At 45.8% G+C, this 13,187-nt stretch overlaps 1 protein-coding gene across 4 annotated transcripts in view; it reads left to right on the top strand.

The window, feature by feature from the left end:
• The first annotated feature begins 3,664 nt into the window (after positions 1-3,664).
• Positions 3,665-13,187, top strand: part of ypel2a (yippee-like 2a) — a 31,005-nt gene continuing 21,482 nt past the window's right edge. Inside the window, exons 1-3 of one of the 4 annotated variants that reach the window (XM_052035810.1) lie at positions 3,740-3,803; positions 4,508-4,567; positions 12,414-12,770. In XM_052035810.1, the coding sequence (XP_051891770.1) occupies positions 12,654-12,770 (117 nt within the window). In that variant the 5' untranslated portion in view covers positions 3,740-3,803; positions 4,508-4,567; positions 12,414-12,653. Of the gene's footprint in view, positions 3,804-4,507; positions 4,568-5,620; positions 5,658-12,344; positions 12,771-13,187 lie in introns of those variants that run through there. The other 3 variants (XM_052035809.1, XM_052035808.1, XM_052035807.1) reach the window with 3 other exon arrangements.

Genomic DNA, 13,187 nt, shown 5'->3' with positions numbered 1-13,187 from the left:
AAAAACATAAACTAAACATGAATTACACAAAATTTTTACAAGAAAGAACCCAATTAGAACAAAAAAAAGTCCATTTTAGTGCAGTGTGATCAAAGTGTGTTGCGGATAGAATCATAGTCACTGTCCGCCATGTCTATACTGATCATCAAGTACCCACCTATATTAATTCTATTAACCAGCACTTGGTCCGTGGCCTTCTATGCGTTGCCTTTTCAAGTGCTCGTCCAGATCCTTGTTAAATGCTGTGAGAATATCCGCCTTTACCACCTTCCTAAGCAGTACATTCCAGATTGCAACTGCCCTCTAGTGAAAAAATGTTTCTTCAGATCCTTTCTAACCCTCTTATTCCTCACCTTAAACCTATGTTGTCTGGTTTAAGGCGTCTCTATTATGGGGAAAGGTTTTCACTATCCACTCTATCTATACAGGTCATAGAGTCATAGAGTCACACAGCATGGAAACAGGCCCTTTGGCCCAACTCATCCATGCTGACCAAGATGCCTATCTAAGCTGGTCCCATTTGCATGTGTTTGGCCTCGAAACCTTTCCTATCCATGTACCTGTCCAAATGTCTTTTAAAAGTTGTTATCGTACCCGTCTCTACCACTTCCTCTGGCAGCTCGTTCCACATACCCACCGCCCTCTGTGTGTAGAAGTTGCCCTTCAGGTCCCTTTTAAATCTTCCCCCCTCACCATAAATCTCTGCCAACTCGTCCTCCACAGGTCACAACAGGGTTCCGTTCCTGTGAACTGTCCGTCGCCCGGACAGTTCGCGCGTCGGAAATGCGGCTGTGCGCTGAATTCCCACACGGCAGAAGACTCCTGCAACCCTGCAGCAGCCGACAAATCCATCCCGCTGGTCTCCCAAACACCCGTTCGTATGTACATAAGTCAGCCGCTCGTAAGCTGTGGAGAACATGTATACCTCTGTCAGGTTCCCCTCTCAGCCTCCTTGCTCCAAGGAATATGAATCCAGCCTATCCGGTCTCTCCTCATAGCTGAAACATTAAATGCCAGGCAACATCCCGGTAAAACTCCTCTGAGCCCTCCCCAGTGCAATAACGTCTTTCCTATAGCGTGGTGACCAGAACTGCACACAATATTTCAGCTGGGGCCTAACCAAAGTTTTCCAAAGTTGTACCATAACCTCTATGCTCTTATTTTCTCTGCCCCGGGTAATGAAGGCCAGCATCTTGTAGGCCTCTCTCACCATTTTATTCACCTGCGCTGCAACCTTTAGGGATCTATGGACTTGTACTTAAACATCCTTCTGTTCCTCAACATTCCCTATGGCCCTATCATTCATGGCGTATGTCTACCGCTATTAGACGACAAAAATGCATCACCTTGCACTTATCAGGATTAAATTCCATCTTCCATTGTTCCTTCCAGTTTACCAGCTGTTCAATATTATTCTGTAACCTAAAACTATCCTTTTCACGATCAACAAAGCCACCGACTGTGTACAGTTCTGTTGCCACAGTACAAGAAGGATGCAGTAGCAACAGAGAGAGTGCAGAAGAGATTCACCTGGATGTTGCCTGGAATTGAGAGCTTTAGTTATAAGGAGAGACGGGATGTGCTGCAGACACAAGAGACTACAGATGCTGGAATCTGGAGCAACACAAAAAGCACTGGAGGAACTCAGTGGGTCAGGCAGCATCTACGGAGGGAAATGGACAGTCAATGTTTCAGGTCATCTGGACTGTTGAAGGGTCCAAGCGAAGGGTCTTGACCCAAAATGGTGACTGTCCATTTCCCCCCATAGATGCTGCCTGACCTGCTGAGTTCCTCCAGCACTTTGTGTGTTGCACTGGATATGCTGGGTTTAATCCCACTGGAACATAGGTGACCTCATAGAGGTTTATAAAATTATGTGAGGTATAGATAGGATAGAAGGTCAGAGTTTCTTTCCTGGGGCAGGGCACTCTAGAACTAGAGGGCACAGCTTTAAGGTGAGAGGGGAGAAATTTACAGGTGGCCTGAAGGATAAGCTTTTCGCACGGAGGGTGGGTGGTATCTGGAACGAGCTGCCAGAGGAGGTGGTGGAAGCAGACACAATTACATCATTAAAAAGGCATTTGGACACAGATAGGAAAGGTGTAGACGGATATGGGCCTAATGCAGGCAAATGGGATGAGTGTGGACAGGAAAGGACAAGGTGGTCCTGTTTCTGTGCTGTACAATTCTATGGTTCTATTTATGATTCTAATTTTTGTGTTATCCGCAAACTTACTCATCATACCTCCTACATTCATATGCCAATCCTTAATGTATATGACAGAGTAGGGGTCCCATCATTAATCCCTGTGGTACACCACTGGGCACAGGCTTCCAACCACAGAAACAACCCTCCACCATCGCCCTCTGTCTCCCATAACCAGGCCAATTTTGGATCCAGTTTGCCAACTCGAATCCCATGGGCTCTCACCTCTCAGATCAGCCTTCCCCGTGGCACCTTGTCAAAGGCGTTACTGAATTCTGTGTAAATCACCTCGACTGCATTGCCCTCACCAATATATTTAGTTACCTCTCCATGTTGGATGTTCAATGTAAGGCCATCTTCTCACATCCTTCAGTGAAAGCGTTGACAATGGCTTGGAACTTGGCCTCTGAGTGTACACAAACATCAGCATCATCTGCATACTGCAGCTTGACAACCAAGGTTTGGGTAACCTTACTTCTAGTTGTGCAAGATAAACTCCTTCCCACTAGTTCTGAAGATTGGCCCCACTTCTGAGGGAAGTTTGATGGAAGTGAGATATTGGAGATAAGGCTGTGGACTTGTGACTGAAGCTTTTCACCGCCGAGTTTCAAGATTTCAGCAGGAATACCATCTGCTCCCGAGGCCTTGTTATGTTTGAGTTGCTTCTCAATTCCTTGTCAGCCATGAGTGGTAACAAGGCTAGCCTGGATTGGCTCGCTGAGGGATGGAGTCAAGTGCCCTCAAGGACAGTGGCAGGATGAGGAGATCTTCAAAATATTGTTAAAGGTGATAAAGACAAGTTTTTGTTCAAAGTGCAACATAACTGCAAGTTATTTTTAATTATGCTGTATAAATGCAAGTCCTTTGTAAAAGGGGGCAAAATAAATGCAGACTGTTTAGAAAGATGCAATATGAATGCAAGTTCTTGCTTAATGTCTTATATTAACACAGACATTCAAAGATATACATAAATGCAAGATCATTTTAAAGATGGTAAATAAATGCAAGTTCTTACTGAAATGATGTTTGAATTATTAATATTTTACAAAATTAAGTGCATCGCCACATTTTGCTTCGGGCTATGTGCTTAGGGACTGGAGGCTGGAAGGGCAAGTCTGCATTTGCTCTTTTGATGGAATTTCCTGCAATTATTCCTGGTGTTTGGTTCCAATCCAAGTCCCCGCTTTGCTCAACTTTTTTCATGAGCCGCTCGCTGATTGGTCCTGTTGGTGACCAGGTGACGTCTGCCGCAACTCAACCTACCTTGAACATCTCCGCCGTTGCTCCGCCCCTCTTGCGAGATGTGATTGGTGTACGTTCGGCGGCGGGTCAACAGATATCGACCAATGGCAGTGGTGTTGCTAGGACCCCTCCAGCGCTGGATTGGTGGACGAAGCTGTCAATCGCTTGGCGAGCAAGTTAGGATGCGCTAGGTATAAAGTGCGGTGGCCGCAGCTTCTGGGGTTGCAGCTGTTGCAGTTCTTCAGTCTGGCCTGAATTGTAATAGAAATTGCAAAGAAAAATATCCAAACAGTCATTTGGTCAGAGAAAAATAATACAAACAAATAGTAGAGGAGTTCAAATTTCATATTTTAAGGTAAGGGTTTGAAAATGGGCTGACATCTTGCTTCAAATGCAATATTTCCTATTGTGCGTTTCCTCTTTTCCAGATTATATTTTACAGAATGTTTGCGATTTATTTATCTTAATGCAAAGGAAGCTGAGAGCTGCATGATTGGAATTTTGCAAAAAAAATTGCCATCTGTAACAGTTCTGCGGCGTTGTTTGGTTAGAGGGATGCTGGTGCAGTGGGTATCTGGGTTTGTTTTGCTAGGAACTGATGTGATGCAGTCGGAAATCTGTGGTTTAGGCCAGCGAAAGGCTCAGCAATTTTTAATCTCGAAGCTCCGCGAATGGCTTGAAAGGTCAAAATGAAATACAACTTGGCAGGTAAATCTAATGTAATGTTAATGATTGGAAATCTATTTTTTTAAGGTTGTAGTTTTAATAATGCTCCAACTTCTAGAGCACCATTTTGTTTAAAGAAACCCCAACTTGTCTCTTCTAGTTAAGAATCTCAAAATAATCGTGAGTGTTTGACTGCACGACCTAGCAGGGTAGATTTAGCCCTTGATGTCGAGCACCTTGATGCTTGCTCTTTTGTTCCTCTCCCATGCTCTCGCCAGATGCAACAGTTTAAAATAAAGCGCTTCGAAGATCAGAACAAAGGCTTGAAAGGGGCTCCCAGTCTACGTTTGAACTTTTAATACACTTTTTTTTATATTTTATGATTTGAAAAAGAAATTTCTACCTCTTCTGCCTCCGGCGGACGGATTGAGGAAAAGTTATCTGATCTTTGAGGTAGGCTAGACGTGTAATAGGGACCTTTACCTTTGTTTATGTAAACTTAACAGCATTTAGAAATACTTCAAAGGGGTAAATGCAAACAGTATAATTTAATGCTTATTTTGGTTGGAGGGGGTTGCATTTACGGTTACGTTAATGAAGTTGGATTGTATGTTAAGTTTGTTCGTGTATCCATGGCCAGTGTTGTCCCGGGTTAAGGTGTGCACAGGTCCCTTTCCTTTCTCTCTCCCGTTGTCCTCCCGTGCCCGGGATTCATCCCGATCCCGTCATTCGTTTTCCTGGGTTAAACTGTGCCCAGATCTGTACTTTTCCCTACATTCCAGTTGTCTGGAGTCTCTTCGCTCGGGGTCAAGGAGAGACCTGGTGTTTTATTTGCTCTTTCTGATTCTATCTCTCTTCCCCCCCCCCCCCCCCTTCCACACATACTTTTTTTTTGTTCCGCATTGCTTATGGATTGCACCCATTCATTTCGTTGTCCCTGGTCAACATGTGCCCAGGTGTTGTCCCGGCTCCAGCCTGTGTCTCCATCTCCCCCCACCCCCCCCCCAATCCCGGCATGATAAGGTATCTTCTTCCCGCCATCTCTCCCCCCCCCCCCTCCCATCGTTGTCCCAGTTCAGACTGAGCACAAGGGATGTCCTTGCTTGCACCCCTTTCCCGCGCAGGACACCTGGGGCTGCAGCGATGGAACGCCGCGGTCCGGTTGCCCGGTGACGGCTCCCGGGCTCGCGTTGCCCTTGGGAACCACGGTTTTTTTCCTCGCTCGCGGTTGTCTCCGGAAGTGACGCCCGGGGCTTTTGGTTGGGGGGGGGGAGAGAGAGAGGGAGGAGGCGGGAGAGAGGGCAGGTCACGTGCTGGATTTGTTTACCAACAGTGCGGAGGGGGCGGGCCGGCGAGCTGTCCGTCACCGGGCGAGGCCCCGCCCCCTTCCCGCTGCTTCACTTCCCCCTGTCTGAGCTGCTGGCAGCCGGCGCAGGGAGGGTGTCTGCGGGCGATGGCGCGCCTGCAGCTCGCCAGCTGAACCAGCCTTCCATCAGTCCACTGGGTTGATCCCTGGGACGAAGAAGATGCCTCATGAGCCAAGGTTGGGCCTTCGCTTGTGGTTGTTGAGGGGATGTTGAGGACAATTGCCCTCATTGAGGGGAGACACACAAGAGATTCTGCAGATGCTGGAACAACACACACACACACACTGCTGGAGGAACAGGTCGGGCAGCATCTATGGAGGGAAATAAACAGTCGACGTTTCAGTATTAGTTTATGATTGTCACTTGTACTGAGGTACAGTGGAAAAACTTGTCTTGCAAACCGATCATACAGGTCAATTCATTACACAGTGTAGTTACATTGAGTTAGTACAGAGTGCATTGAGGTAGTACAGGTAAAAACAATAACAGTACAGAGTAAAGTGTCACAGCTACAGAGAAGGTGCAGTGCAATAAGGTGCAAGGTCACAACAAGGTAGATCATGAGGTCATAGTCCATCTCATTGTATAAGGGAACCATTCAATAGTCTTATCACAGTGGGGTAGAAGCTGTCCTTAAGTCTGGTGGTACATACCCTCAGGCTCCTGTATCTTCTGCCTGATGGAAGAGAAGAGAGAATCATCAGATGTCGACTGTTTATTTCCCTCCATGGATGCTGCCTGACCTGCTGAGTTCCTCCAGTATCTTGTGTGTGTTGCCTTCATTGAGGAGCCTAGATTTGGGGTTTGTGCCTTTTTAGAATAAGGGGTCACTCATCTTGGAGGGAGATGCAGAGTTATGCACCAAGCATTGTGATTCTTTGACATTCTTTCCCCCCAGAAAGCTGTCATTGACCACATTCAAAGGCGAGGGAGACAGAATTTTGTTTCCGTTTTGAAGGGAACGGGCAGGGAAATGTATCTGCGGCTGAGATCCTGATCAGCCATGATCTTAGTGTATGGCAGAGCAGGTTTGATGGGTGGAAAGGCTGTGGTTTATAAACAATGTTAACATTGCTAGCTGTTAACTTAAAATGAGGCTAAACTGGATACAATGCCAAAGACTAGGCAAGTTTGAATTCCTTTGTGTTAGATTTAATGAGATGTTGAGAGAGCAAAAATGTGTGTGATTTGGGGTGAGATTGGTTACTGTTTTGGAAGGAGCCCATGATATGGGGGAGGAGAGGATGGCACAATATATCCAGGCTCTGGGGGAAGCCCTTCCTCACAGCAGAAAAAACTGGGGAATAGTTTTGATTTTTTTTCCCACTCGAGTTCAAAGGTTTTGATGAAAGGTCAACCCGAAATGTTGACTGTGTGTGTCTCTCTCCATAGATGCTGTCTGACTAGTATTTCCATAATTTTCTGTTTTAAATGTCAGAATTCCAACATCTGTAGTATTTTGCTTTCAAAACAGATTAAAAAATAATTCTTTCACTTGGGTTATTAGGGATTACAGACCCACGACAGGTAAGATTTGAGATGCATGTAATAAGATGGCAGAATCAATTTGAGGGTTTGAACAGACTCCTTTACTTCCTGATATCACTTATCCTGAAGCTTTTTCCAGAATTCCATCTCCTTTTGTGCTGCAATCCACCTTTACTGGATTACTTTATTTAAATATGTGGATAAGGGGACTGAGGAGCAGAATAGTTAGTAGTGTTGTCTGTACTGAGTCTCCCTATATTCCAGGAGGGGATGTGGGGATCTATCTCTTGAGCCACTGCAGTCAGAGTGAAGATGGAAATGGTCCATCATTGACCCTGTAACATAACCTTACCACTGTTCCTTTGGCACACTTTAGGAATATAAGTATCAGTGTGATCATTGAGCTTGTACCAGCCAGAATGCTGTCGATGCTCATTTGTCGATGGATTGTTAAACACCAAGGGAAGTATCAGAGTAGTGCTGGAAAGTCGAATGGAGATTGAAGATTTTTCTTAAATCACAGCATCAATGGGCTGAATGGCCTCTTCCTGCCCCTGATCCAGAAGTGGTGACGGAACAGTGCTCCTTGTCAGGAAAGTGTCCCTTCAACAAAGGGGTAGTCTTGGAGGTGCTGATGTTCAGTGTTCTTGATTTGTGGGGAAGATGCTCCCAGCAGCTCTGATCTCATTAAATAAACCAATTTAATATTTTGAGGATACTTCACAAAGCAACCTCTACCTCACACACTTCTGTCCAGAAGTAATTTTTTTTTACCTGCTCTAAAAGAACTTAACCTTGTGGGGTGTTTACAGCAACCTCATGGATTTTTTTATTGAATTTTCTTTTTTTTAAATTTCTTTTTGTCTAATACTCCAGCCTCTGCATCACCAGGCCAGTAACATAATTACCATTTCAATGACCCCTCCACTCCCCTGATGTTGTTCTCCTACACACTCACTCGTCCATCTTGTTTTCTTCCTTTTATTCACCCTCCCCTCCCCTCCCCTTCCCCCACCTGCTTCCACCTGCCCGTCATCCCCTCCCCATCTGGTTCCACCCATCACCTGCCAACCTCTGTCACACCCCTCCCTTGTAATGCTATATAATGGCAATCTTTCCTCTTTCCCCATCAGCCCTGACCCAAAATGTCAACTTGCACCTTACTAGGGAGAGGTTTAGAGGGGGAATTCCAGGGCTTTGCCAGTTGAAGAAATGGCCACCAATGGCGGAGCGATCTTCTTACAAAGACATTATCAAGCAAATGAATCTATGGAACTCTCTAATACAATGAGGTTTCAGCTGCTGTGTGAAGTTACTGTACAGTAAGTTTAGTAATTGCCCTTTGAGGCTGTGGTGGAATTTTTGTTTGGGGGGGGAGGAAGATGGGGTGAAGTGTGAGGTAGTAGAAGCAGGGCAGGCACAGTGAGGTAAAACACTTCCAAATAGAGGGGTAAAGGGACTTTCAAAAGGCAATTAAAAGAAGAATTTGCAGGGCAGAGGAAAGGTTAGATTGTATTGCTGCACAAAGAGCTGAGATGGCCTTGATGGGTGACATGACCTGTCCTGCAACAGTTCTGTGACTCTGAAATGCATTAGTTATTGTGCAGTACTCGTGTTTTTTAACAGGAAAGATCTTGCATATCTGTAGGACCTTTTCATAACCACTGAGCTTAAATGTTGAAGTGTACGCAATAACAATAGCCGAACTGCGCACAGCAAAATCCCACAAATGTTTGTGGTTGCTGGCTAACAGCAACAGTCACAACTTGCTTTTGTTTAGCACTTCTGTCTGAAGAATTGTGTTTAAGCACTGCTAAACAGAGGTTTTGACAAATGGCCGAAAGTTTGGTCAGGAGGTATTTAGTGAGTGCCATTGAATTATATAAATTTTCAACTGACCTCAAGCTTCCACAGTATTTTATGGGGAGAACATGGAACACCAGAGCACAGTACAGGCCCTTCGGCCCACGATGTTGGCCTGACATTTTATCCTGCTCATTAGCCCTCCATTTTTCTATCATTCATGTGCCTATCTAAGTCTCTTAAATGTCCCCAATGTATCTGCCTCCACCACCTCTGCCGTCAATGTGCTCCACACACCCAGCACTCTGTGTAAAACAAAAACTTGCCTCTGACATCTTTCTTCCATCCCCCCCGCCCCCATATCTTCCTCCATCACCTTAAAATTATCCCCCCTCGTGTTAGCAATTTTTCCCCTTGGAAAAAGGTCTCTGACTGTCCATTTGATCTATGCCTTGTACACCTCTATCAAGTTACCTCTCATCCTTCTCTCCAAAGAGAAAAGCCCTAGCTCACTCAACCTATCCTCATAAGACATGCTCTCCAATCCAGGCAACATCCTGGTAAATCTCTGCACCCTCACTAAAGCTTCCACATCATTCCTATAATGAGGTGACCAGAACTGAACACGATACTCCAAATATGGTCTGACCAGAGTTTTATAGAGCTGCAACGTTACCTGGCGGCTCTTGAACTCAATACCCCAACTAATGAAGGCCAACATACCATGCGCCTTCTTAATAACCCTATCAACCTGCGTGGCAACCTTGAGGGGTCTATGGACGTTAAACCCAAGATCCCTCTGTTCCTCCTCACTGCTAAGAGTCCTGCCATTAACCTTGTATTCTGCCTTCAAATTCGATCTTCCAAAGTGTATCACTTCACACTTTTCCCGGTTGAACTCCATCTGCCACTCCTCAGCCCAGCTCTGCATCCTATCAATGTCCTGTTGTAACCTACAGCAACCTTCTACGCTATCCACAACACCACCAACCTTTGTGTCATCTGCAAACTTACTAAACAACCCTTCCACATCCTCTTCCATGTCATTTATAAAAATAACAAAGAACAGGGGTCCCAGAACAGATCGCTGCGGAACACCACTGGTCCAGGCAGAATACACTCCATCTAGCTGTCTTCTATGGGTGAACCAGTTCTGAATCCACTCAGCAGCGTTTTCCTGGATCCCATGCCTCCTGACTTTCTGACTAAGCCTTCCATGAGGAACCTTATCAAATACCTTACTAAAATCCATGTACACCACATCCACTGCTCTACCTTCATCAATGTGCTTTGAATTCTTTTAAGGATGTGACAATCAGGCTCATGAGGCACAACCTCCCCCTCTCAAAGCTGTGCTGACTGTCCCTAATCAGCCTGGGCTTCTCCAAATGTTCCTTAATCCTGTCTCTAAGAATCTGCTCCAGTAATTTGCCCACCACTGAAGTAAGACTCACTGGTCTATAATTCCTAGGGTTATCCCTACTCCCTTTCTTGAACAAAGGAACAACATTTGCCACCCTCGAATCATCTGGCACTGGAGAGTTCCAGGTATCCATCACTCTTGGTGAGGAACTAACCAAAATCCTGAAGGATCATCAGCAGCTGAAAGCATAGTCTCCAGAGATTGTTCAGGAGAACTTCCCTGCTCTTTGAAATCAAGCCATGAAATCTCTGTCCACTTGAGCAGACGTTGTCTGTCTTTGCCTCCTGAAAGACTGCACTGCTGACAATGCTGCAGTGCCTTGGGTGGGTCAGCCTGGATCAGGGGCTTGGATCTGATGTGCGACTTGAACCCACGGCCATTTGAACAGGTGAGTGTAGTCGAGTCAAACACTTGAAGTGCTGAACTGTACTTCACACATTCTGGTGAATGAACTGCAGGTAGTCACTTCCGTTCTCTGTGGCATCATTTTGCTGAGCAGCTATAAAATTGTGCATTAGGGGATCTGAATGTGTAGAAACCACCAGAAGCTACTTTCAAGACCTCAAAACAGCAAAAGTTTCAGCTAATCTCATTCCAGTCTGTAGTTCCTAGAATACAGCGACTTCAGCACAGAGGAAGCTGTTTGACCAGTTGTGTCCATGCTGACGTTAATTCTTCACCAGATTGATTCCTTTCCCTGTTGAGTTGGTAGGTTTGAAATTAATGAGGCAATAACCCAGTGGATTGAAAATTAACAAATTTTCTGGGAATACTTGGTGAATCAGGCAGCCTTTGGAGAGAGTAACTGGATCAATGTCTCAAGTTTCTGACCTCGGTACTTGAAGCATAGCCTTGAGTTCCAAAGGTGTCTGGAAGCCCCCTTATAATGTTATCCCAGGATGTTACATAACATACAGTAACAACTGGATTTGTTATAGTTCAATTCTCCAGGTTTGAAAAGCCTCTGCTTCAGTATTTTGGCTTTGTTTGGTGGGCCTTTTTAAAGGCTAACGTTCGTACACAGTGGTCCATTCTCCAGCTTCACCTGCTGGAAGTTAATTGAAGAACTGTATTGGGGAAGGGAAGTAAAACCCTTAAACTAGTCGACAGAAAAGCTCAACTCTAAGACTCGATCGGTTTTGTTAGCGACAAAGTTGCTTTGGAGCATTCAAATCCTATTCTAAAGACTTGATCATCGGATCGAGGTTATGGCTTCCATTGTTCTGCTGAGGGAGTGCTGCAGGTTCTGCCTTCCGATGTGATGAGAAATGGAGTGCCAACCTTAAGTGGATGATTTATTTAAAATAAAAACCTGTCTCCCTGTTCAGAAGTGTTAAGGGAATTCTCACCAGTGTCCCGACTTGCATCTCAAGATTTTTATCATGTATAGAGACAGAATGAAGTCTAAATGAATTATTAATGTCAACCATGATTATTGTTTAGGCAACTACCTGGGCCTAAAAATTTCTATGTGAATTATAATTCCCTAATGTATTTAAAAGTGTATGAGAACTTAATTCGGAAGATCCTGTTGAAATATTTCAGGTTCCACGTCAATGCTCATCTTTCCACCTTTATCTGGCACCCAGTTGAATTTTTTTTAAATGGCATTCAAAAATCAGTGCTTTGTTTTTTAATTGAGACACAAGAGACTACAGATGCTGGAATCTGGAGCCATCAACAAACTGCCGGAGGAACTCGGCGGGTCAGGAAGCATCTGTAGAGGGAGATGGACAGTCAACCCTTCATCCAGCCCAGATGAAGGGTCTCGACCTGAAACATCCGTAGTCCATCTCCCTCCACGGATGCTGCCTGACCCGCTGAGTTCCTCCGGCAGTTTGTTTGTGGCTCCTTTTTTGTTTCTTTAATTTCCTGGTTTGCTGTCTGTGAATTAATTAATGTGATTGGCTGCTCATCCAGGTTGATGACATCGCTGTTGCTGAGTGCTAAGGGCTCTTGAACTGAAGCCCGACAGCGGGCAGTGTTGGAAAAGGGAATCTCTCGGCAGTGGTCGCTGGATTTCTGTGGGGAGCTTTCTTTGAAATCAGCAAGTGGAGTGCTCCGCTTTGCTGCTGTCTGTCTGTTCTGGGCCATTGGTCGAGTGGATTCAAGGGCTGAATGGCCTGTTCCTGTTTCTGTGTTCTTACAGGGATTGGCGTTACGGTCCCGAATGATGATTGCTCTCTCCAGCACTAACGAATGGTTCTCTCTGTGCCAGGTTGGTGAGTTAGACGCCGGTGTCCTGGGCTGTCGCTCCCTCATTGCGAGGCCGGTGCCCCCCTTCCCCCCCCCCCCCTCCGTCCCCACCCCGGTGCCCAACAGCGTGTGGAGACCTGCCACACCGCTTGCCCGCCACACCACGGCCTTCACCTGCGTGCTCCAGTGTTTCCCGTGCGAACCCACCTGCCTCAGCGCCTCGTGGAGCAGCCCGGAGTTCGCGCTGCGTCCGGTGGCCCCCATGGTGAAGATGACGAGATCCAAGACGTTCCAGGCCTACCTTCCCACCTGCCACAGGACGTACAGTTGCATCCACTGCCGGGCACACCTCGCCAACCACGACGAACTTATTTCCAAGGTACTCGCTGACGGGACAAGGAGGGAATAACGTTGAAATTAGATCCAGGCCACTCCTGGGTGATGTCAGAAAGCCCCTCTCTGCATGGGAGCAGATATCCCAAAAAAGACTTCTAGGGAGTGGGGGAATAATTCATTGAAAACTTCAAAGCTTAAGTTGTTATTTTATGTTAGTGAAGGGAATAGAGTTGCAGAATCAAAGCAGGTGGGTGAAGTGACCCCACACACATCAGGTAGGTCGGGCTGAACTTCCCAAGCATGTGAGATGAGAGCAGAAGTATTGGTTTATTATTGTCACGTGTACCGAGGTACAGTGGAAAAACCTGTCTTGCAAACCGATTGTACGGGTCAATTCATTACACAGTGCAGTTACATTGGGTTAGCACAGAGTGCATTGATGTAGTACAGGTAAAAACAG

The sequence above is a fragment of the Pristis pectinata genome, chromosome 21 (genome assembly GCF_009764475.1).
Source record: "Pristis pectinata isolate sPriPec2 chromosome 21, sPriPec2.1.pri, whole genome shotgun sequence".
NCBI classification, from domain to species: domain Eukaryota; kingdom Metazoa; phylum Chordata; class Chondrichthyes; order Rhinopristiformes; family Pristidae; genus Pristis; species Pristis pectinata.
This window is presented reverse-complemented; position numbering and strand designations above follow the sequence as displayed.